Raw genomic sequence first — 27120 nt, 5'->3', positions numbered from 1 at the left:
GAACCTGATTTAACTGGACTGCTCTCTAACTGGTCTTTGGTTTTGTAAACAATTGACGTCATATTCAATTTGAAAGTTTGCTGTGATGGGTATTCGAATATAATTTTAGATGTTACAAAAATGACATTATTTTCGCATAACAAAAAATTGATTAAATTATAGAAAAATTATTTCCCCAAATTATATATCATACCTGTTGTCGTAATCAATGCAAAACTTCCAGTGGAAACCTTTTGTTTATTCAATTTCACTATCATCGCGAATCAAACAATTCGTTGAAGTTCCCCTCGATTTAGTTTGACATTTCACATGCCGGTCCAGTTAGAACGTGGATGTCGATAACTAGGCTTCCTTTCTGGTTCAGGTACCGGATGATTACTGTATATAGGCTGAGACTCGACTGTGGAAGGCTGATTTTTGACGTAGGACTACGTCTAACCGGAAGATATAGGGGGTGAAATGAAAATCTAGGCACTGAACAAGTAGGAAAAAATGCAAGATTTGGAACGCTTATAACTCCAGCATTTCTCAATAGATCGCAAAGGTTTTTGCATGAATTGATAGGAAATATATCTACACATCTATCATAACGAATAACATTTCATTTTTCTTGAGATAAATAATTGAATAATTGTGAAATATCAAGCATTGTCCAAATGCACTATGTGCCCATTTCTGATTGGTCCATTTTGTCCTCCTAAAATCGTACCGACCAAAACGGGCAGCCAGAGCAGCAGCGAAATAGAATGAAGCACGATTGGAAAGGAAAAAGAAAAAATATGAACGAAACATTGGTCGCTGTCTCACACATGCGTAATTCTCGAGCCAGCCAGTCAGCTTAAAAATCCCCGCTCCGCTGCCGTAACGATCATTCTCATCGAAACCGTACACCACATCGTTTCGCATCACATCAGATCAACAAACCAACACAAGCAGCCATGGTTGGACATGGCAAAGGAGGAAAAATGAAAGGAAAGGCAAAATCCCGCTCGAACCGTGTTGGTCTCCAGTTCCCCGTATGTGTATCCGCCAATTGCTCCGCAAGGGTAGCTAGGCCGAGCGCGTTAGTACCAGTGCGCCAGTCCACCTAGCCGGCGTTATAAGTGCGATTCACATACAACATACACGTCACGTTCACGTCCCGTCACGTCACGATACGTCAATGATTCTACCATGCAATTCTCATGAAAACATTCACATACACCAGCAACGTAACGACCCGTCAGCATACGTTCAACGAAAACGACCGGCAGGGTTTGTAGAAAAGAATAATTGACGGAGACGGACGGCTCGTTTGGTTTTTGTCTGGGCTTGTGTCTCGGCTTTTGTTTTGATTTGGTTATACAGTAATTTACATCTACATCGACATTAAGCTAATTGAACAGATCTGTGATGCAACACGTTTAATTAGACATTTTTACCTCTAGTTGTACATTTTTGTAAACATTGAGTTCGGGGCCCAAATTATGGCCCCACATTGAAAGTCGCCACCAGTCGCAAATGTCCAAATACTGGTCAAAACCGACTCCAATGCGACACTGAGTGATGCCTCAGCATATCGCTTTATAAGTAACTTACTGTACTTTTTATGCCAACATATCTCTTAGCTCCAAATTTCGGAGTGAAAATCATTGAAAAGTTGAAAGAATTATTCTAATTATTATTATTATTACATAAGGGTCGGACTACGGGGTTTAAGCATTTAAATAATTGAATTCAATGATTCTCATTGAATTTTTCAAAATTTAGAACTGATTCTAGGCATGCTGTTTTGAAAGAGGGCATTGCAATTTAAAATTGTTGTAGGTGGCGACACCATGAATAAAATTAAATAAATCATTCGTTTGGCATTTGACGTGACGGTGCTGGTGGAAGCATTGACTGCATGTGTGAATTGGTGGAGACGTTGACGGAACGTAGACGTTCTTCTCCGTAACGTGCTATGTGAATCGCACAACATAGTTTCGGCCGCCGAAGTGATCGAGTTAGCTGGCAAAGCTGCTCGCGACGATAAGAAAACTCGCATTCGGAACAGAACACATTCGGTTCGATGGACATCAAGACAACAGGCAGTTGCAGCGAGTGGCAAACGCAATCGCAAAACGGCAGCAGGTAGCAGAAGAAAAACGTTTGTTCTTTATACAAACTGCTTTGGTGGCAAATCCAGAACAAGGTGGCGTCGAGGGCGTTCGAAATGGTTTTTTTTTTCAAAACCACGAGTACTAAGTTTTCTAAATTGGAACCATTCCATAAAACACGGCGCTTATCAGGGCCATTAAACCTTTCAAAAAAGAGTTTACGAAATACAGTTCAATGCTATTTAAAACAATATCCAAATAATAATAAAACACAACACATTGATTTTTTCATAATTTGTTTGCCAGGATATGATGAGTATGAGAATTTGGCAGTTGTGCTGAGCTTATTAATGGTTGGGGACTTTCCTGATTATTCAATTTTCACCAATTCTTAAATTGTTTCTAGATTGAAAGTACAGTAATTTACATTTAGCTCGACATTTTGCTAATTTGACGTACCTGTAATGAGACATATTTAGTTGAACATTTTTGTAAACATAGAGTTCGGGGTCCAAATTATGACCCCACATTGAAAGTCGACACTGTACCACTGTCATCGCAAATGTTCAATTACAGGTTAAAATCGCCTCCAATGCGACACTGAGCGGTGCTTCGGCACGTCGCGTTAAATGTAATTTACTGTACAATATGTCACAAGCTGGATGCGAAGAAATTTTCCAACTGTGAAAGCTGTGGCGAGTGGCAAACGCAATCGCTAAACAGAAAGGTTTAGCTGAACAAGATGGGGATTTCGAGAGATAACAAAACAATAAACTCTTTAGATTAAAGATAATTTTGTGATCCTGAAAAGGACCCTTTTTAGCCTGCATGTGAATCCAACGAGCGAACAAATCGCAATGAATGTATTTTTCTTTCTTTCTTTCTTTGTTTTTAAGAGGCTTTAAACTTTGCAGTTCATTCGCCTCTAGCCCAGTGAAGGGCCACAATAAAACCAGTCCAGAGGGGACTGGCGAAAGGGAAACCAAAAAAAAAACACTCATCAGATCTGTCCGCTCGACTCTCGGTTAAAGAAGAAGGTAGGAAGGGATCCTATGCTTCATAAGATATTTAATATATGCTGTAAAGAAAAGTAAATATTTACTGATCCGAGGACCGAAGCAGTGACGAAGCACAAATGACCTAGACTCCAAGCGCAGGGCGTGTTCCAAAAACAAAAAAACACAAAAAAAGGCCCTTCTCAGGAGGATGGGAAGGAAAGGAGTGGAAAGGATTTGGGTGGGATTAGAGGAGTGGAAGGGGGTGGGAGTGGTATGGGTAGGAAAGAGGGGAGGAGTAGGGTGTGGGGTGGGTGTGAAATGAAATGAAATACAGTTTGAATAGATAATAAAATATAGTGGTTTTGAATTTAATGGTATTTAGTAGAGCTGAAAAATGGAGAGGTTTATTTAATGAATTTATCCTCCTTGGTGAGTGTTAGAAACAACACCGCAGGGAACACGAGCAGCCTCGTCGGAAAACAGAAACACTAAAACGTCAAATAGTAGACATGTCGAAAAACGAGCTACAACTGACTCTCGGACTAGTCAATTGTCAAATAGGCAAAAAACATGAAAGGTTCATGGTGGAAAGTACGTGTTTAAAAATCACAAGTTAAAATAAAGTTATTCCTAAATTGATTATACTAGTTAAAATAATAGATATAACTAGTGAATTTGTGGAACTACAGCCGTGAGTAATCTCATACATAATTGGAATATTGTACCTAATTAAAATGATAAAGACAGGACACAAAACGGATTAAAACGAACAACACGTGGGTTAAGATTCGCAGATAAAAGGCAATCTTGCGAGGCAGAAAATCTATTGCAGGAGGAAGAGAAACTAAATGTAAAAGGGTAAATCTATTAAAAATATGAATTTAATTAATAAATATATATTTGTAGCTTTGATCTACTAACAGCGAAGTTGATCCAAAGAATTTCTTTCCGTAATCCGAACAAAATCAAAGATTTACGGATAACCTCAAAAATGGATGCTTCTACGGATAAGAATTGTCTGCTCTGCGATGCACCTGATACTGTTGATGATATGGTCCAGTGTGGTCAGTGTGAGTTGTGGGTGCATTACGGATGTGCTGGAGTCGATGATGAAATTAAGAAAAGGCCCTGGAGTTGCCCGAAATGCGCGAACCTGCTGCAGGTTCAAAAGCCCAAAACAAAATCCAAGACAAAGAGTGGATCGAAAAGTGATGCCGGGTCGGTGAAGAGCGTGATTTCGGCAATAAAGCAACTGGAAGAGGAGCAGGCAGCGATGGAAAAGGAGCTGGAAGAAGAAAAGGAGCTCCGTGAAAAACGGTTGGTCATGGAGAAAACTCTACGAGAGAAGCGTATGGAACAAGAAAGAGATTTACGTGAAAAGGAGTTCCGACAACAACAAGAGCTACGGGAGAAGCAGCTGTTGGAGGAGAGGGAAATGCTGGAGCGTAACCTAGCTGCTGAAGAGGAATTCCTGCGAAAGCAGCATGCACTACGTGAGCAGTTCCAGATCAATAAGAAGAACTCTGCTAAGAAATGGACAGATGCGGATGGTGCTGTGGGCGGCGGCTTTGAAGTAGACAGACGGTCAGAAGCCCCAGTCGATGAAAAGGTGAAGAATTGGTTGAAGGAGCAGAAATCATCTCCAGATGAGAAAGGTGATCCCAGAGGAGCCTATCCAAAGAACACAATTACGAAGGTGGATAATCAACCGACCAAGAAGAAACTGTCCAAGATGGAAAGACTGAAAGCATTGTTAGAGGAGGAGAGTAGTTCCGCGGATGAAGGCGAAAGAGAAGCAGAAGAAGATGGGAAACCCGTTCAGCAACCGCAAGAACCAACCCGACTAAATCAGAGGGAGCAGAGGTCATACGGGCCGGGGCATCGGTTGACACAAGACCAGCTTGCTGCACGCCAAGTGATGTCGAAACAGCTTCCAGTCTTCAAAGGTGAGCCCGAGGTATGGCCTCTGTTCATCAGCAGCTTTGAAAACACGACCAAAGCTTGCGGGTTTACCAACCTGGACAATCTCAAGCGTCTGCAGGACTGCCTTCTGGGAGAGGCCCTCGAGGCGGTCAGAAGTCGATTGATCCTACCGGAATCAGTTCCGGGAGTGATAAGTGATCTCCGAAATCTTTTCGGGAAACCAGAAAAACTCCTCAAAGCACTTCTCATGAAGGTTCGAAGAGCTCCTTCTCCAAAGGCCGAGAAGCTAGAGACCTTCCTTCACTTCGGAATTACGGTGAAACAATTATGCGATCACCCGGAAGCGGCCGGACTGGCAGACCACTTAAACAATCCAATGTTGGTCCAGGAACTTGTAGACAAACTGCCGCCACACTACAAGCTTGACTGGGTGCGGTTCAAAAGGTTTTCCCACGGTACTCCTCTTCGTGTGTTCACCGACTTTATGAGCGGTGTCGTCTCGGATGTGTCCGAGGTCGCAGAGTTCTCAGCACTGGAGCTAAATGAGTCATCCTTTCCAAGGAATAAGAGCGCAAAGAAGAGAGAATTCGTTCATATGCATTCCGCCCCTCCCAAGGTGGAAAGGCCACATGGTGACAAAGCTGCCAAGCCATGTTGGATGTGTAAACGGTCGGATCACAAAGTAAGATTTTGTGACGACTTTAAAAAATTAAACGTCACCGACAGACTGAAAGTAATTGAAAAGCATAAGCTTTGTGTGCTATGTCTCAATAATCACGGAAAGAGCCGCTGTAGTTTCAAGCTGCGTTGCAGTGTTGGAGATTGTCAGGAGTACCATCATCCACTTTTGCATCGTACCAAGGAGACGGTACAGGCGTTGGAAGTGCAGTGCAATACTCACAGTCGTTCCAATAGGTCGATCATTTTCCGGATGGTACCAGTATCGCTTTCGGTAGGGGACCAGTCAGTGGACACACTGGCGTTCCTAGATGAGGGTTCGTCAGTTACGTTAATCGAGGAGACGATCGCTAACCAACTCCAAGCAAAGGGGACCCCAGAACCATTAATTGTGTCGTGGACCGGCAATATGAAGAGGTACGAAGATGCATCCAGACGAGTCGATTTAATGTTGTCAGCAAGGGACTCGGATAAAAAACTTTTACTGCTTGGAGCACGCACAGTTTCCGAACTGGTGCTCCCGAAACAGGAAGTGCGTTTTCAAGAACTTACGAAGCGCTACGCTCACCTGCGTGATCTACCGGTAGCGGATTCAAAATTCGAAGATCCGAAGATTATAATCGGCCTGGACAACCTTCACGTGTTCGCTCCGCTGGAAGCGCGGATCGGTCGACCCGGTGAGCCGATTGGCGTGAGAAGCAAGATAGGGTGGACAATTTACGGGCCTGAGAAGCAGATCCCGTCATTGATGCAACACGTCAATTTTCATATGACGGAAGAGGTCACCAATCAGGAACTTCATGACATCTTTCGAATCCAATATGATCTAGAACAACAAGGTGTATCTCCGACTGGCGTTCCAGAATCGGAAGAAGACCTTCGAGCCCGAGAGATACTGCGTACAACCACTATTCGTGTCGGCGATCACTTCGAAACAGGGCTGCTCTGGCGGAAGGACGAGAGAAATTTTCCTGATAGTTACAACATGGCAAAACAGCGATTGCTGACATTAGAACGACGCTTGGAGAAGAAACCACAGCTTCGAGAAAAGATACGGCAACAAGTCAAGGAGTACCAGTTGAAACAGTACGCGCATCTAGCGACCGAGGAGGAACTGTCCGAATCCGATCCGGCAACAGTGTGGTACCTTCCACTGAACGTTGTGGAGAATCCACGCAAACCCGGAAAGGTGCGTCTTGTATGGGACGCTGCAGCTGCTGTCCGAAGTGTCTCGTTAAACTCGGAATTGCTGAAGGGACCAGATATGCTGATCTCGCTCTCATCGGTCATCTGTCGCTTCCGGGAACGGCGCTACGGTTTCGGTGGTGACATCAAAGAGATGTACCACCAAATCAAAATCAGGAAAGAAGATAAAAATGCACAACGGTTTCTGTTCCGAAATGATTCAGCGGATCCTGAGCCTCAGGTCTACATCATGGATGTTGCAACTTTCGGGGCAACCTGCTCGCCGTGTTCCGCACAATTTATAAAAAACTTGAACGCAGGTGAATTTGCCAGCCAGTACCCGGAAGCGGCAGCAGCCATTGCAAACCGCCATTACGTAGATGACTACTACGACAGCGCCGATACTATTGCGGAGGCGGTAAAGCTGGCCAGGGAGGTGAAGTCATTCACTCACGCGGTGGGTTCCATATAAGAAATTGGGTGAGCAACTCGGAGCAATTTGTACGTGAGATGGGAGAAGAATGTGTTGGTCCTACTGTACATTTCAAGGACAAGAGCTCTGTTGCCGAACGCGTCTTGGGTGTATCCTGGAACACGACAAATGATGCTTTCCTGTTCACCGCTCCTCCTAGGATGACTGATGATGAGCATCCCACGAAACGAAGCGTCCTCAGCCACATAATGTCCATGTACGACCCGATTGGATTCCTGTCACCATTCACCGTGCAGGGCAAAATACTGGTGCAGGATTTGTGGAGGACCGGTTGTGAGTGGGACGAACCAATCGAAGAAGAATCGCACAACAAGTGGAGGAGTTGGATAAACTTACTACCGGAGATCGAAGCAGCCAGAATTCCGAGGGCGTACTTCGGGGACGCTTCATCGGATGAGTTAACCGATGTCCAACTTCATATACTCACCGATGCTAGCGAGAAAGCGATTGGTTGCGTGGCGTATTTTCGGGTGACGATCGGAGAAGAAATTCGGTGTGCGTTGGTGATGAGTCGAACGAAGGTGGCGCCGTTGAAGCAACTGACGATTCCGCGGCTGGAGCTCCAAGCCGCTGTTATGGGAGCGAGATTGGCGAAGACGGTGTGTGCCAGCCACAGCATCAAAATATCACGAAAGTTCTTTTGGACCGATTCCCAAACGGTCCTTTCGTGGATTCGTTCAGACCAGCGGCAATACAAACCGTTCGTAGGATTCCGTATAGGGGAGATTTTAGACCTCACCAGGTTGACAGATTGGCGATGGGTGCCAACTAAATATAACGTCGCTGACAGGCTGACGAAGTGGAGCTGTGACCAGAGTTTCGACACGGGAAGCGTGTGGTTCAAGGGACCATGTTTCTTATACCAGGATGAAGCAGACTGGCCTCAGCAATCCAGACCTTCAGCGAATACTGCGGAGGAGCTTAGGGCGTATTACTTGTTCCACGATGTTGCCGTTCCGGAGCCTTTGGTCGATGTCAAGCGGATTTCAAAGTGGAGCGTATTAGTCCGAACGGTGGCATGTGTCTTCAGATTCATCTCGAACTGCAGGCGGAAGGTGAAAGGTTTGCCAATTGAGACTCTTAAGCCGACGCAGGCGCAAGTGAAGGTGTTGCTCCCGGTTTCCATCCCTATGGTTCGCGTACCGCTGAAGCAGAAGGAATTTCGTTGTTCCGAATGTTTTCTTATAAAAATTGTTCAGGCAGAGACATACGGAGACGAACTCAAAGTGCTCACGAAAAATCAGCAAAGGCAAGCAGCAAAGTGGTACCCTCTAGAAAAGGGCAGTCCTCTCTACAAGTTAACTCCATTGCTGGACCCTGATGGTGTCATCCGGATGGAAGGCCGCACCGGGGATGCCGAAGAGTTACCATTTGAACTACGCTTCCCAATCATCCTGCCGAGGGACCACGAGGTTACAAGAAAGATTATTCTCCATTTCCACGAGCGATATGGGCACGGTTTTCGCGAAACCGTAAAGAATGAGCTGCGTCAGCGGTACTTCATCCCAAATATCAACGCTGCAGTACGGAAGGTGGCGAGTAGCTGTTTGTGGTGTAAAGTGCACCGAAATCAACCGCGAACACCAAGAATGGCTCCGCTTCCAAACCAAAGACTTTCACCATACCAGCGTGCCTTTTGCTATACCGGGGTGGATTATTTCGGACCCGTGGAGGTATCCTCTGGCCGCAGTCATCCAAAACGTTGGGTGGTCTTATTTACATGCCTTGTAATGCGTGCGGTACACCTCGAAGTCGCCAGCGACCTAACAGCAGCTTCCTGCCTGATGGCGATTCGAAGATTCGTGGGTCGCAGAGGAACGCCACTCGAGTTTTGGTCGGACAACGGAACCAATCTGAAGGCAGCCGGAAAGGAGATTTTCGAGAACATTCGGGTAATCGAAGAAGAATGCGCAGACGCCTACACTGATGCACGCACGAAGTGGAGGTTCATTCCACCTGCCAGTCCCCACATGGGGGGGCTCGTGGGAACGCCTCGTACGGACGGTAAAGGAGGCATTGGTGGTCATTCTCGATGGAAAGAAACTCACAGACGAGATCCTCCACACAGCGATCATCGAAGCTGAAGATATGGTGAACTCTCGTCCGTTAGTGTACGTAGCCGAAGAAGCTTCCAATACAATCACCCCAAACCACTTCTTGCGAGGAGTGTCGCCAAATGAACCGCTTCTGGTTCCACCACCTCCTCACTCGGCGGAGGCCATTCGCAATGCATATTATCGTTCCCAAGAATTGGCTGAACAGTTGTGGCAGCGGTGGGTGAAAGAGTACGTGCCGATGATTAACCAGCGGAGCAAGTGGTTCAGCGAAGTAAAGCCGTTAAAAATAGGTGACCTGGTATACGTAGTAGACGGTAAGAACCGGAAGTTATGGGTTCGGGGAGTCGTGGTCGAGCCGATAGTGTCAAAGGACGGCAGGGTTCGGCAGGCTTGGGTAAGAACCAGCAGCGGAGTGTATAGACGGCCAACAACTAAGCTTGCGGTGTTGGAGATTGACGAGGGTAACGCTGGACTGGATCAGGGGACCGAACCAGGATTACGGGCCGGGGATATGTTAGAAACAACACCGCAGGGAACACGAGCAGCCTCGTCGGAAAACAGAAACACTAAAACGTCAAATAGTAGACATGTCGAAAAACGAGCTACAACTGACTCTCGGACTAGTCAATTGTCAAATAGGCAAAAAACATGAAAGGTTCATGGTGGAAAGTACGTGTTTAAAAATCACATGTTAAAATAAAGTTATTCCTAAATTGATTATACTAGTTAAAATAATAGATATAACTAGTGAATTTGTGGAACTACAGCCGTGAGTAATCTCATACATAATTGGAATATTGTACCTAATTAAAATGATAAAGACAGGACACAAAACGGATTAAAACGAACAACACGTGGGTTAAGATTCGCAGATAAAAGGCAATCTTGCGAGGCAGAAAATCTATTGCAGGAGGAAGAGAAACTAAATGTAAAATGTAGCTTTGATCTACTAACAGCGAAGTTGATCCAAAGAATTTCTTTCCGTAATCCGAACAGTGAGTGTGGCTGTAAAGTTAGGAAATCAGTTAAGTAATGTAATAAATGGAATATATATGTGAGAATATGTATTAATAGATGCGTGTATATATATGTATGTAGGTACATACATGTATATACACACATGAACACGCATACATGACCGTGAAGTGGCGAACTGTAATAAATGAACAATTTCAAAAGTATTTAATGTTTCGACTTAGATTTTACCAAAGAAGTCGGTTTCTTTTAGAAACGCAATAAGATTGGTTTCTTGGGTCTCGTCTCTACTGAGGATATCTCGGAGACTCTGACCTATATTGTGTCGGGCTCGAGCATCTTTGGTATGTTGGCATTCTAATAGAATATGGCTAACGGAAACGGGTGCTACGTTGCAAGCACATTGGGGTATGTATTTTTTTGCCATCGCTGCCTATTAACGCTCATTCGTTCGTTTCGTTGGACTCGCCTCTCTGGCTGAGTCTGCCGATTTGTCTCTATCCTGTGAGCGTGTATCGCTAAAGTACAAAACGCGCGGATCCGCTGAAAAATATATCATTCTCTTTCAAGCCGTAAATCAGTGTGGTTGTATGGCATCTTTTCACATTACATCGCATCAACGGATTGGTTCCGGAGCACCAGTATACCTAATAGCGGTTATAGAATTTCGGCCGGCGGAGTGCTCGAGTTGGCTTGCAATGCTGCTCACGACAATAAGAAAACCCGCCTACAGAACAGAGCACATTTGGTTCGGTGGCAACAACTAGTTTCAGCGAGTGGCAAACGCAATCGCAAAACGGCAGCAGGTAGAAAAAGGAAAAAGTTTGTTTATACAGACTGCTTTGGTGGCAAAACCAGCCACCGTAAAACACGGCGCTTTTCAGGGCCATTAAACCTTTTAAAGAAGAGTTATTAAAAGTTATTCACAATACCAATGCATTCTAAAGTGACATAATATGATATATAATATGAACTGATTTATTTTGTTTATGCTTGTTTTTGAACTTATTGGTGGTTGGGGTCTTTTAAGCTGATCATTCAGTTTTCACAAACCCATGCATGGTTCCCGCATTGAAAGTGAATTACAACACATTGTATGCAGGATGGCATTCACGATTTTCTCGGAAGCAAGAACTGCTTTCTTTTGTTTATAACTGATGTTGAAAATTGACTGAGGTTACATCTGCATTGTATAGAAACATAACTAAGGAGCAACATGATGAGTGATGTATTTCCTGCTGCTCTGTTCTTATTTTAAAGGACTTTAATCCGAAGGTCATCCGTCCCTGTATTCACTGTTGGTTTTTCAGAACGCTTATAGCTCATCTATTTCTCGACAGATTGTAAAGTTCGTCTCCATTTCATTTTTATTTACATTGTTTGCGGAGACTACAAATCTTACAATTCATTCGTTTCCGAAACCACAGTTTAAGGTACGGTAATGTGCTCAATAGTGAAATATATGATAGTGAATGAGCTGAGGACCACTATGCATTCCCTATCATAGCCATCATTTTGATTGTACGATATGTGCATACGCCAAAAGATGCCCGGCGTTGAACATTGAATAAGTACAAAGCCTTCAGAAAAATATCAAGAAGCAACTATAAGATAGTGAGAATTGAGAAAGAAATTGAGAATGTTTGTAAAAAACGCAAAAACACAACATCAAAAGTTCTTTTCAGAACCTTCAACATGTTCATAAAGAGTAAACAGTAAACTAATTCATTTTTCAGTTAGATAGGTAGGTATTCACGTAGGAGAAGAAAATAAAACAATATATTTAAAATATATATTTAGCAAAAGCTGTCCCCTTTGTATAGTCCTACGTCACTCCGGTTATGTCCCCGACATTACCCACTCGTCTTTTATCTGTTGAAATCTAGTCGGGAGGTACAGTGTTGGAAAAAAGTCAACAGCATTACGCAAAATACTTTTTGAGGTTTTTGACGTAGGACTACGTCTTTCATTTCTGTACCGGGGTGTAAGTTCAATGTTTCGAAAACGAGAGAGCGACGCTGGACTGCAAGATTATGAACGTTAATACCTATTTTCCTGCTGTACGGAGTGGTATGAAAATCAAAATGTCCACGAGTTATATTGTTTATTGTTTATTTACTACGTCTTACGTTATAATGCTGCACAGACTGAAAACTCTTATAGTATTTGCCTTATCCTATTTCTATTTGTCTACACATATTAAAATAAAAAACAGGAAGTGGGTTATATCTATGGTATAACCGCAAGGGTGACGTAGGACTATCGTTGATTTAGAGATCATTTGTTTGAAGTTGAATCTAAATCCATCCTGAATGAATGAATAAATAAATATTTGGGTGACTTAAAAAACGAGAGTGTTACGTTGGAGACACAAGGTTTTATGCATCCAATATTGGATACAAAAAACCTTGTTCTGAAGAATAATCTTCAGAAGCTTTTCTGCTAACTGCACTTGATTGACAAATCACAAAACCAAATGTATGTGGTCGCAGTATTATATGGATAGAAAACATTAAAATAAACTCGCTTGAATGTAATTTTCAATTCCAAGGGGAACTGGCAGATTATTTTTCAGCAACGATCATTTCTTTCCAGGTTTCCTCTCGATAACCAGCAAATGAAAAGAGTTGCGCGCGTGTATGTGTGTGGGTGTGGCGGCTGCTTCTATGTCTTCCCGAGGAACCGTATTTCGATGCTGATACTCTCTTGGTCACGAGAGTATCAGCATCGGCTTTTCTGCGCTCCCTCACAGTTAAAACAAACTGATTGCATTTCAGGTCAGGTCAGGCTAGGTAATGAATCCCTCGATCCCTCGCCGTTCAGCTCGTTCAGTAACGATGTTGAATATCATTTCAGTATGCTTTTCGTGCGTGATTGAATCGAGAGAAGGTGTGGTTTACGATGGCAATTTGGAAGGCAAACTAGAGGAGAATGAACTCTCTGAGTATGAAAATTTCGGCGACTGAGCAATAATCGATTGAAAATTATATAATTTTCGCGATACGAAACATTATCCGTTTTTCATGTTATGCATCCAATATTGAATACGAAAATATCCTACTGATGGGAAAGAATAATCTTCAGAAGCATTCCAGCTAATTACACTTGATTGAAAAATTACGAAATCAAATGTATTTGGTCGCTGTGTTCGCCATATAATTTGAAAACATTAAAATAAACTCTTTCGCATGGATGTATTCTTCAATTCACAGGGAACTGGCAGATTATTTTTCAGCAACGATAAGATCTTTCCGGAATTTTCTCGATGCTGTATGGCATCCAAACGAAAATTCTCGTTTTAGTTTGGCCTGTAAAAAACTTTTCTAAACTCTAATCCATCAAATTTGGAGCCCTGAAAAGGGCCGTTGATTATATGCTAAGCTAATATAGCACCCTTTCCTTGGATTCGATGGGCCAGCTGAATGTCCTTGGGCATGATGTGACGCGTTTTGCGTGAATAGCACACAAATTTGTATCTTCGAATAAGCCTCCTGCAGCGTCATAACCGCGGAACTTTGGAAGCGCAAGTCGGTTTTGAAGTCCTGAGCAATTCCACGAACCAAATGCTGCAAAGGTAGCTTGCGGATCAGCAATTCGGTCGACTTCTGATAGCGACGAATTTCATGCGAAGTTCCCGGTCGATAGCGATGTGGCTTCTTCATGCTTCCTGCGGCTGATTCGCTTATCCGAGCTGCTTTCGTGGTGCCTTACCACCGAAAGACTAACGAGCTGTCTGCTTAGTCCCGATGAAACGAGTCCTCACGGTGCGAGAGTAGAGTAAGAAATGAACGAAAGCAAGGGAAGTGTCGTTTTATAAAACATAAAAGAATCGAATGTAAACCCCACCCTCTTTATTGTATAAGCTTACTGTATACTCACGAATATAATAAGGGTGAGATTTAGATTCTATACTTTTATGGTTTATAAAATGACGCTTCCTTTGCTTTCGTTCATTTCTTACTCTACTGTCGCACCGTGAGGACTCGAGCTCGTTAGTCTTTCGCAGACAGCTCGTTAATCATTCGGTGGTAAGGCACACGAAGTCAGCTCGGATAAGCGCACCAGTAGCAGGATAGGTGGAGAAGCCACATCGCTATCGACCGGGAACTTTGCGTGAAATTCATCGCTATCGGAAGTCGACCGAATTGCTGATCCGCAAGCTACCTTTGCAGCATTTGGTTCGTGGAATTGCTCAGGACTTCAAAACCGACTTGCGCTTCCAAAGTTCCGCGGTTATGACGCTGCAGGAGGCTTATTAGAAGATACCAATTTGTGTGCTATCCATGCAAAACGCGTCACATCATGCCCAAGGACATCCAGCTGGCCCATCGTATCCGAGGAGAGCGTGCTATATTAGCTTAGCATATAATCAACAGCCCTTTTCAGGGCTCCAAATTTAATGGATTAGAGTTCAGAAAAGTTTTTTACAGGCCGAACTGAAAGGAGCATTGAGCGAAAATCGTGGTTTCGATAATAATTCGTTACCGATAGGTGCCATGGATATGGATTTCTTAATGAAGAATATGAAATACATGACATGATGTAGTGAATATATCCGAAGAAATCACTTTGGTGAAACTGCATTATAAAATTATTTGTGTACGAATGCCGCAATCGATAGTCGACTCTAATTTGCGCTGGGTAATTTCCTCGGAGGACTCGATTCCTCCTTTGAGCATTAATAATCTCTTTCTGGCAAAACGATGTGGTATGAATCACATTATTTGAATGATAGAATGAAGAAGTTTTCCGCCAATTTCCTTCAACCTCCAAACGTATCTTTCTCCCGTTTGTCGTTTTCGCGTTCGCTAATTATTTCTCACAACACCCATTTCTAGTTTGAGAAATTGTTGAGTAAACATTGTTTGCCAGTGCGCGTAGAGCGGGAATTCCTAAATATTCATTGTACCTCTAATAAATTGCCGAAAGACGTGGTCTTACGTTGATCGCACTTGATTGAAAAATTCCAAAACGAAATGTATTTGGTCGCAGCATTATATGAGTAGAAAGCAAATAAAGGGTGTGTCACATCAAATTGCATCACGGAAAAAACGCTGTAGAAATTCGCCCAGTAGACCGATCCTTTTGAAAATTTTAGACAGTAAAATAAAAACATTAAACAACTTTTGGCATTTTCTTTTTATTCATACTTCGAGCCCAAGCCCGTATGCTCGCACCTTCCTTTTTACCCCGTCCATAAGGTTCTGTACAACGTCAGGTTGTAGTTTTTTTTTGAACAGAAATCCATTTTCTCTTAAAGTCCGCCTCCGATTTGACAACTTTTGGGTTCTTCCGGAGGGCCTGCTTCATAATCGCCCAATATTTCTCTATTGGGCGAAGCTACGGCGCGTTGGGCGGGTTCATTTCCTTTGGCACGAAGGTGACCCCGTTGGCTTCGTACCACTCCAACACGTCCTTTGAATAGTGGCACGGAGCGAGATCCGGCCAGAAGATGGTCGGGCCCTCGTGCTGCTTCAATAGTGGTAGTAAGCGCTTCTGTAGGCACTACTTAAGGTAAACCTGCCCGTTTACCGTGCCGGTCATCACGAAGGGGGCGCTCCGCTTTCCGCAAGAGCATATCGCTTGCCACACCATGTACTTTTTGGAAAACTTGGATAGTTTCTGCTTGCGAATCTCCTCCGGAACGCTGAATTTGTCCTCTGCGGAGAAGAACAACAGGCCCGGCAGCTGACGAAAGCCAGCTTTGACGTAGGTTTCGTCGTCCATTACCAGGCAATGCGGCTTCGTCAGCATTTCGGTGTACAGCTTCCGGGCTCGCGTCTTCCCCACCATGTTTTGCCTTTCGTCGCGGTTAGGAGCCTTCTGATCCTTTTATGTACGCAGGCCCTCCCGCTGCTTGGTCCGCTGGACGAATGAACTTGACAAATTCAGCTTATTGGCGACATCCCGGACCGAACTTCTCGGATCACGTCTAAACTGCTTAACTACGCGCTTGTGATCTTTTTCACTGACGGAGCATCCATTTTTGCCGTTCTTCACCTTCCGGTCGATGGTTAGGTTCTCGAAGTATCGTTTTAGTACTCTGCTGACCGTGGATTGGACGATTCCCAGCATCTTACCGATGTCCCGATGTGACAACTCCGGATTCTCGAAATGAGTGCACAGGATTAATTCACGACGCTCTTTTTCGTCCGACGACATTTTTCCAAATTTACGAAAAATTGACAGTGAAGCATGGCCAACGTGATCTATACACTCTTATCTGATTATAAGCGAAAGCTGAAGATATAATTCCTAAAAATTAAATTTCTACAGCGTTTTTTCCGTGATGCAATTTGATGTGACACACCCTTTAATCGCTCGAAAATGACTTGATTTTCGCGATGTAAAACATATTCCGTTTTTCATGTTATGCATCCAACATTGGATACGAAAATTTCCACTGATGGGGAAAAAAATATTCAGAAGCTTTCCTGTTAACTGCGATTGATTGAAAAATAACAAAACCAAATGTATTTGGTTGCAGGGTTATATGGATAGAAAACATTAAAATAAACTATTTCGCATGAATGTATTTTTCAATTCCCAGGGGAACTGGCAGATTATTTTTCAGCAACGAGAATTCCGCGCGTGTATGTGTGTGTGTGTGTGGCGGCTGCTCCGATGTTTCAAGCGGAACCGTGGCATCACTCTCCTCCTGATGGATTCCCTTTTGGCCTTAGGTGCACAAACAGGCTCTTGGTGACACCGTTCATCAGCGCTTTCATGATAAACGAAATTAGCTTCACAACAACAGCGACAACATGCTCCAATCGCTGTTCAATCATAACTGAGTGGGTTTACGAGCGGCGCTCGCTTATATACCGATTGGTGATTTCAATAGCCTGTTTTGAAAGCAATTTTAAGACTATTGAAACAAGTTTTTGGATGAAAAAGTAACAAGTATATGACGCGTAGATATTTTATCTTTCAAATGAAGTGTTTATCATACCATTTCGTTCAGTTGTTTAAGAGCTATTAACGCTCAAAATCTCGGTCTCCGGCGTAACGTTTTCGTTCTCGAAACTTTGGTTTTACACCCCGGTATAGAAATGAAAGACGTAGTCCTACGTCAAAAAAATCAGAAATATTTAATAATGTAAAGCTTCTTTCAAGAGGATGGTTTTCCCAAGCACAGTGCGATGTCTAGCGGTCGCGAATAGCAAACGCTGGCGAGAACGTCTTGCTGGAACAAAAATATTCATCTGCTGCAAGAGATCTGGACAGTCGATTCGGTTGCTGATTAAATCGAACGCAAACATTCTCCGCAGGTATTCTCTTCGCTGACGTAGCGTCTCTAGGCTTATAAGTCCACACCGATGTTCATATGGAGGTAATCTAACCGGATTACTCCATGGTAATCTCAGGGCATATCGAACGAAGCTCTGTTGAACACTTTCTGTCCGAGCGATATGAACTTCGTGATAAGGGGCCTAGACTTGAACACCATATTCAAGTACACTGCGAACGAGACAGCAATATAGTGCCTTCAAAGCGTACACATCGCGGAATTCAGATGCGTTTCGGCGTATGAAACCGAGATTTGCGAAATCCTTTGCAGTGGTTGCAGTGATGTGTTCGTTGAATGTTAGTTTGCTGTCCATTGTTACCCCTAAATCTTTGATCGATGGTCCATTCTGCTGCTGTTCACTTCGTAATTAAAATTCAGCTGTGTCCGAAATTTGTTAAAGGAAATTATTTTGCATTTCGTTGCGTTCATTTCCATGCCATTTGATATGCACCAATTTGCCACGGTGTCAATCTCATGTTGCAAAGCGGCACAATCGACCGGTGAGCTGATTACTCGGTAGATCTTTAGGTCATCAGCGTACATGAGATGATGCAAATTAAGATGATGGCTCAGGTCGTTCACAAACAGAATGAAAATCAACGGTCCGAGGTGACTACCTTGTGGTACACCAGATGGTGTAGCGAAGCAGCTCGACTTTGAAGACTCCTGTTTCACGAAAGCGGATCTTCCTTGCAGGTATGAACGTAGCCACATGATGAGCCAACTTGGGAATCCAAGTTTGTCGAGTTTTTTCAGTGCTAGTTCATGAGGTATGAGGTATGACAATGTCTGCTACCGTGAAAGTTTTTTTTTCCCAAAATATATATTTTTATCAAGACTATGGCGTTAGCCTGACGGGGCCGGAGTTCAATAATTTGACAGTTTATCTAAAAGTTAGACACGGAAAGTTTATATTATACGACGGCAATGAATTCAACAATTCCTGGGAGTCAGGCGGGGAATCAGCATTATAGACGGATTTGAAAAAAAGAAGCGAAGAGCTCGACTGAGCCGTCGCTATCGTCACTGTTCCTTTGATCGAAGAACATTACCGACGGAATATATTGTGTGTTTTTCCGACTCTTGAAAAATCGCCAGAAAGAGGAGGGATTTGCCTTGACCTCGTTTTGGATTCCAAATATATACTCACGGAAAGCATGGCGTTAGCCTGATGGGGCCGGAGTTCAATATTTTGACAGTTTATCTGAAAGTTGGACACGGAAAGTTTATATTATACGACGGCAATGAATTCAACAATTCCTGGGAGTCAGGCGGGGAATCAGCATTATAGACGGATTTGAAAAAAGAAGCGAAGAGCTCGACTGAGCCGTCGCTATCGTCACTGTTCCTTTGATCGAAGAACATTACCGACGGAATATATTGTGTGTTTTTCCGACTCTTGAAAAATCGCCAGAAAGAGGAGGGATTTGCCTTGACCTCGTTTTGGACTCCAAATATATACTCACGGAAAGAAGAAGATACACAGTTGTCGTAATCAGCTTCCAGCCTCCTGAGTTCAGTGCGGTTGTGCGCATTACGATGACGCAAAAAACGGCGTCGAGCTTTAAGGAGAACATTGCGTCGACGTCGAAGCTCAACGTTCCACCATGGTTGATTGTTCAACCGGCGACGATCGGTACTGCGGATAGGCGTATGTGTGCTTATGATTCTGAACAGAACTTCATAGAACTGCAGCGTTGACGTTTAAGCCGTGAAGAATTTCATCCCAGTTTTGCGAACGTAAGTCCACGATGACGGCATCGTAATTGCATCGGTTGAAATCAAGATCTCTGTCTGCTTCTATCGCATGCCGGTCGTCTAATGGACTTTGCGTGTTCAGAAAAACGACAAACGGTTTATGGTGATGGTCAAAGGGTAAAATCGCAGATGGCACTTCGATCTGTTCTACTTCACTGCTGTTTCTAACAAAGGCCAAGTCAAGTAGCCTATTGTTGGCATTACGCACGTCGCAGATCTGATTGTTAATTATTGACCCGAAAACTTGTTTTAATAGCTTTAAAATTTCTTAGAAAACATGTTATTGAAACCGTATATAAACTCGCTCTACGCTGCTGTATAAACGCTCTGGAAACCCATTCAGTTGATGTGGTGATGTGAGATGAGGACGGTCGCACTCAGACGCCTATGCATTATAGTCTTCTTTTCCAATTTCATTCCCCTTCTGCAGTTGAACCGAATGGATGGGTATAAAACATGACGTTTCCTTTGCTTTCGTTTATTTCTACCTCTACTCTCGTACCGCGAGGACTCGTTTCATTGGGACCAAGCAGACAGCTCGTAAATCTACCGCTGGTTAGGCAACACGAAAGCAGATCGGAAAAGCGCGCCAGCCGCAGGAGGTGTGAAGAAGCCACATCTCTACGGACCATCGCTTAGCGTGAAATTCGTCTCTATCAGAAGTCGACCGAGTTGCTGATCCGCAAGCTTAAACAGCCGCGCTTCCGCTTTCGTTATTACCTGGATAACTTAATAATAGCATATAATCAACGGTCCTTTTCAGGGACACCAAATTTGATGGATTAGAGTTCAGAAAAGTTTCTGCAGCCTGAACTGAAAGGAACATTTAGCTAAAATCGTGGTGTTGATGATAATTCGATATCGATGTTGTCATTGACTATCGATTTGACAATGAAGACTACGAAATATATGACATGATGTAGGGGATATTTCGCCATATCGGAGACTTTGATGAAAACTGCATTATAAAATTATTTGTGTGCGAATGCCGCAACCGTTTGTCGTTTCTAATTGTTGAGAAAAGGCATTATTTTTGCTGAATAATTCCAAGGAGGAATCCATTCCTTCTTCAAGCGTTAATCATTCTGCTTCGGATCAACGAAACTGTATGATAATCATTTTATACAAAAGATAAAATTGGTTTTTTTTCTAGGAAGCATATACCAGCAAAACCAAAGCTTCAACTTTTGAGTAAATCGATCACTCATGCTATGTGCTATGTCATGCTATGCCCTCAACGCATACCATGATTCTCGAGGTTTTGGCAGGCGTACTCCCACTAAAAGATCGCTTCAATTTACTATCTCTTCGGTTCCTCATCCGGTGTAAGGTTATGAACCCATTGGTGATCGGAAATTTTGAGCAACTGATTGAGCTAAATTTTCACTTTGGATTAATGAGTTCATATCATGAATTCATCTCCAATGCAGATTGATACTTCTTCGTATATTCCCAACCGTGTTTGTTTTCCTGACTACATCAATTCCTCTGTTCATTTTGATCTGTTCATGAAGGAGAAAATCCATGAAATTCCAGATTATCTTCTATCGGGGATCGTTCCTACGATCTTCAATGCAAAGTATGGGCGTATCAATTCTGATCTTCTTCTTCTTGAATGGCGTAAACGTTCCCTGTGGAACTTTTGCCGTCTCAATGCATTAACTAGCGTCATTTATTAATACTCAGCTGAGATTTCTTAAGCCAAATAACACGCCTTGAATGTATTCCGAGGGGCAAGCTCTTGGATACGCGTGACCACAGTGCAAGTCGAAGGAAATTTCATTGACGAAAAATCCTCCGGCCAGAACAGGAATCGAACCCGAACACCCGGCATGACAATGTGAGACGCTAACCACTCGACCACGGGTGCACAATTGTGATAATATGTACTTTACTGATGGGTTCTCTATGAATGAGTCCACAGGATTTGGAGTGTTTAACGTATTTTTTAGCACCTCACACAGTCTTCAGTATCCTTGCTCAGTATATATTGCTGAATTGCCAGCGATATACTGGGCGCTGGACAGCGTCGCCTCACGACCTGTTATGTCATTTCCTTTGTCTGGTTCCTTTCACATTGCTCAATTCCGGGTAATGAGAGGGCTGACTCATAAGCGAAGGTAGGTGCAATTGAAGGCGATATTTATCAGCGTCAATCGACAATGAATTTTATTCTTTAGTCAGCAAAAATACCATTGCTAACTAGCAACGCAAGTGGAATGAATATGAATTGGGCCGGTGGTTTCACTCGACCGTGGTTCAAAAGTCTGGAATTGAGTCGGGACCTTATTCGCACCTTCTCCCGAATCATGTCCAATCACTGTCCGTTAGATGCATTACCCTTCCGTTTCAATCCTGCCAGCAGCAATATCTGCGTTTGTGGCCAAGGTTATCACGACATTGAGCAGGTTTTTTGGTCGTGCGAGGTATATCTGGTCGCCAGATCGAAATTAGAAAACTCTCGGGCCCGAGGAAGACAGCGCAATGTACCGGTGAGAGATGTGTTGGCTCGGTTAAACTTGATTACATGTCCCATATATATGTCCGATCTATCGATATTCGTGTGTGATTGTCCCTATATCCTTATACCCTCCTTTCCTTCCTTTGAGAAATAAAATTATAACTCACTATATATATATAAGGAGCCGAATTCTTAAATATAATTTAAAACTATATATATATATATATATATATATATATATATATATATATATATATATATATATATATATATATATATATATATATATATATATATATATATATATATATATATTAGGCTGTCAAAAAAGTCCTGCGGTCTTTCCGCGAGGTGTCGTTGTAAGTGCGTAGTTCAAGTTGTATTCATTGTATCGAGTCATACTATAGCTTGTTGTATTTTTATACGCTATAATATAGTCCTTGACAGTGTTTTGTTTGGTTAAGTCGTTCGTGAGTTATAGTGTCGCAAATATGGAGCAAAATAAAGAGAAAATCCGACATATTTTACAGTACTACTATGACAAAGGCAAAAATGCATCTCAAGCTGCCAATAAAATTTGTGTAGTTTATGGCCCCGATACAGTTCCCATTTCCACCGCACAACAATGGTTTCAACGTTTTCGTTCTGGTGTAGAGGTCGTCGAAGATGCGCCACGCTCCGGAAGGCCTGTCGTCGAAAATTGCGACAAAATCGCAGAATTAGCCGAGAAAGAGCGGCATAGTAGCAGCCGTAGCATCGCCGTATATATATATATATATATATATATATATATATATATATATATATATATATAGTTTTAAATTATATTTAAGAATTCGGCTCCTTTAAACTTAAGTAATTGAGCCTAACTGAAATAATAAAAAAGAAAAAGATAAAATATCCAAGAGTTATATGATTGCTATTTATTGATTAGAAAAAAATTGTTTCAATTGCTTAAAAAAAGCTTTGAAAACAGGTTATTGAAATCATCCGTATCCGTATGTAGCGCGCCCACTTGGAAACCCATAAATCGTTATTGGAATATGAGATCGGAAGCTCACACTCACACGTCTATGCATCTATGCTGTTCTCTCCCAATTCATTTCGTTTCTACAGACCGAACTGAAAAATTTACAGTCGACTCAATTCTCTTTTACAGTTATGGCTTTGAATCCGGACACTTTGCATTACATTCAATATCATACTACAGCCATAACTAACGTAACAAACTAACTGCTAACGTAACTAACTGTAAAATCTCAAATAAATATTTTCAGGCGGTGATCAATTCTACAATTACCCCAAACATGACATTTACGCAGACATCACAAAAATTTGGCCAATGGAGTGATGTCCGTGCTAATACGGTTTATGGTTTAGGATTTGCCTCAGAAAGTGAACTTGGCAAGGTAAGGAGACAAACATGAACAAGAAAGTGTTCTTTGTTACCTTCTATTACTTCATACTCTGGTTGTGATACTTTGGAACGATATTTTAAGAACCGTAGCTTCCGCAAGTTGTGTTTTGCTCTGATGTGGTCGAATTCCTGGCCTATAGTATAAGCAATTTCAACCACGAACTAAAAAATTAATGAAATTAATGAATCATTTTCGTTTCAGTTTATTGAAAAATTTCAGGAAGTTAAGGAAGCAACAAAAAATGCGCTCAATAAAGCTTCGGCTAACGGTAATCCGCCGGTTACATCAGCCAATGCTTCTCCAGTTACTGCTCGTTCTACTGTAGTTAACAGCGATAATTTTGAACCTAATATTTCTGATGCTCCCATCACACCAGCAAACATAGTGGTTACTGTATGTTTATAGTTACTTAAACAAAATTACCTAAGTATGAATAACCATAACATTACTAACTAGAACACAAAAACGGACAGCCCATCTCATCCTACAATAAATGATACATCAAATAATGTTAGTACGCTGAGTAATGAATTGAAGCAAATATCTCTGAATTCATCATCTAGCGACGGAATGACGACCTCATCAGCTGAACAACAGCTTAAGTACGAGAACGAACGGCTTAAATTAGCACTAGCACAAAGGTATATAACCACACTTGATCAGAAGATGTTTATTGTTATTTTCTTAAATATTCTTTTAATACAGCTCAGCGAATGCGAAGAAATGGGAGATAGAACTGGCCACTTTGAAAAGTAACAATCTCCGGTTAACGAGCGCCTTGCAGGTATGTAGGATAACACATAACGGATAGTTCTATTAAGCAATGCAATCATGCAAAGCACTGTCAAAATGTTGTTGCATCGCTCGGATTAGACTTACTGATGAAGACTTCCCGGGATCTACATTGGTTCATTTTGATACTAGTCCTGGCTATAACAGTGACATAAGATACTCTCGAAAATGTCTCACAGAACCTGAAAGCGCAAAAGAGGTTGCAAACATAGGGTACCTTCGATGTCATTCCACTCGGTATATGCTCCATCACTATCGGGATCTTAGAGCACAATTTGCAGAACGGAAAATCAGCAGTTTTCGGCTTCGCTTTCGGTTGGTGGGACGCTTCGATGGCTTGTTCGGTCGTTTCGGTGCAAGTACGGATCGCTTTTCTTCGATTGATAGCACTGGTTCACGTTGTCGATGATGTTCCAGTTCTTCTTGCGGGGCTGCAGGATAATCTTCTGGACTACGCTGTCCAGAAGCGATGAGGCATCAGTTGGATTTGTTGAAAGAATCGATTCACTTTTGTGGAAATGGTTGCTCTGCGGTTCACCAAAAGCAACAACTCGTTGGAGTCTCTTGAAGTAGCTGTATCTTCGATGGTCGATGGTTAATACTGAGAAGATAGCGATGGGGTTCAGTTTGGATGAACCGTAATTGGCTAGCTTGTACCAGACAGCTTCTGATGTCATTTGTCGGGAAATTCTGTTATCCATCCGTCGTTAACATTGTAAACATTTTCTCAAGTCGTTTCATTTTACGTTCATTTCGTCTGCAATCAACTTATTCCAATCCAAATGGTATCGCCAAAGTTGGTGAACTAGTGGTTTTTCTATCGTAACTATCTAGAAGCTTCGCTTGGTATTAATTGAACGGTATTTGGGTGCCAGCGTCTCATCCAGGAGAATTTCGTCGGAAGATGACCCCCGGAGTCGGCAGGAAATGTTGATGTTGTTTGGTGTTCTCACTTCGATGAACTTGGATGTCACTTGCTCTCCACTAGCTGTGTGCTTCTTCATTATTGGCAAGTTTAAACACAATTTGCGGTTCGGGAATTCAACAGTTTTTGGATTCGTTGTCAGCTAATGAAATGGCTGTACATTTATTTCTGGTTCGGAAATCGTATTTTTCTCACAAGTGTTCTTGATATTTGCTGCGGCAGAAAATTCTTTACATTCGTCCCTCACTAGTTGGGTCATGTTTCGGGATGGTTGAGTTTTGGCATCGATAACAGTTTCACACTTGGTAATAGAATTAACAGATCGAAGTACTGCGTGATAAGGCATAATGTATGCCTTTATCGATGGACTGTATTCATATTCGTTCACTTTTCGATAACTGAGTTCACGATTCACGTGCATAAAATTTTCATACGGGATCACGTCTTCCTTGATAGACATCCTCGTTGTAAACCTCTCGGTGGGTTCGCGGGAATGTGTTGATGTGAATTGTTGATCGCAACGTTGTTCTTCTGATGTAACAGTAGAAGCGTCTGTAGTTTCTTCATTTTGCCAGAATTGCTGCTTCGATTCCTTAATTGTTTGGACCAATGATTCCCCAGAAAACAGGACCTCTGCGCTGGGGTTCACAGTTCCTGTCACTAGAGGTTCACTGCAGATATCACACTTTTCGCTCAGCGGCTTTCCAATCAACGAAACAGCATTCGATTGTTGGCTCACAATTTTCGGCAAGGATAACATCCCAGCAAACATTAAATCGTATAACTTTGCACATGATAAGTCACATATAATTTCGTATCAAATCACAATCGCATAAAATATCAATCAAAATATCGATCATATATATCTAAAATCGCATAAAATGCAAAAACACGATTTTCCATGTCATCGATGGATTGAGTGGTAACGTTGTCGTATCAAATCGCATATCAGTCCAAAAAGCATCGCATATCGTTATATACGGCTTTATATGCGTACAAAATATGGCATATACGTATATCGCCTCCACTTTTGTGTGTATATGCTAGTTATCTGCATCATATATCATACAAATGTGTCTTGGTTGTATGTATATCGCCTCCAATCATAGCTATTCATACGACTTAATGTTTGCTGGGATACCACGAATGTGCGTCTCTGGTGGGTTTGATGAATGTGAAAAGTGTGGCGTCTCCATCATCGATTCGATGCTGGCGGCTGTCAATTCGAACAAATTTTCGAACTCTAAGTATTCCTGCTCCTGGTGATTTATTTCGCTCTCGGGGATTATAGCAACAACCCGATTGTGAAAAACGGAAAACTCGTTGAATGCTGGTTTCATCTTCTTCGTGAATACTTTCAGCAGCGCCAGCGTTACTGGAACCTTCTCATTATTAACTGCGTCGTGGATGCGGGGAACCTTCTGCATCACGTGTTTTCGCTGCCGGCACAAAGATACTAATAGCGAATTCGTTTTTGTTCAGTTTCAACCTCAGTGCCGCACTAACTGCTGTCAAAACGTTTTTTTATTCAGTCAGTTTCGCACTCAGTGTCGCACTGGTTCGCCCCGAAAGCTGTTAGTTTCGCACTGAGATGTTTCACGGGTTGGCACTCGGGTTCACCAATACAACTATACCGAACTGTCAAGTTCCGAGTATATTTTGGAAAATCTAAAAATAAAAACTATGAAGATGAAAAACCTGCTGCTTTTGCTTTTGTATTATTGGAATCGTAATCCAATTCGGATTCTGATTTTGAAAGTATATTCGAGCAGACGACATTAAGCTACGTGTGCTTTCATTGGGAGGCGAAAATAATGATGGATATTCAGGTGGAATAAACCTGCTTTCAAAATCAAAATTATGAATGAAAATTTACTTTAACGTATCGAATATTTATTTCATGTGATGAAATAAGAGGTTTTTTTTCGATATCACAGAAACATATTGAACGAAAACTGTGGCTAATGATGATTTTATATTATAATAGTAATTATTTGTGGAAAAACCAGGAAATGCATCGACAAATGGTTAAGTAAGTGTCAGAACTACATGTTTTATGTAATAAAACAATATGAAGTGAAAACATTC

At 42.3% G+C, this 27120-nt stretch overlaps 1 protein-coding gene across 1 annotated transcript in view; it reads left to right on the top strand.

Moving 5' to 3' along the window:
- LOC129776806 (homer protein homolog 2) overlaps positions 1 to 27120 on the top strand; it is an 89340-nt gene that overhangs the window by 3157 nt on the left and 59063 nt on the right. Inside the window, exons 3-6 of the mRNA XM_055782669.1 lie at positions 23175 to 23306; positions 23517 to 23708; positions 23772 to 23956; positions 24021 to 24099. Coding sequence (XP_055638644.1) covers positions 23175 to 23306; positions 23517 to 23708; positions 23772 to 23956; positions 24021 to 24099 — 588 coding nt within the window. The remainder of the gene's footprint in view (positions 1 to 23174; positions 23307 to 23516; positions 23709 to 23771; positions 23957 to 24020; positions 24100 to 27120) is intronic.

This window comes from Toxorhynchites rutilus, chromosome 3 (assembly GCF_029784135.1).
Source record: "Toxorhynchites rutilus septentrionalis strain SRP chromosome 3, ASM2978413v1, whole genome shotgun sequence".
In the NCBI taxonomy this organism is placed as follows: domain Eukaryota; kingdom Metazoa; phylum Arthropoda; class Insecta; order Diptera; family Culicidae; genus Toxorhynchites; species Toxorhynchites rutilus.
This window is presented reverse-complemented; position numbering and strand designations above follow the sequence as displayed.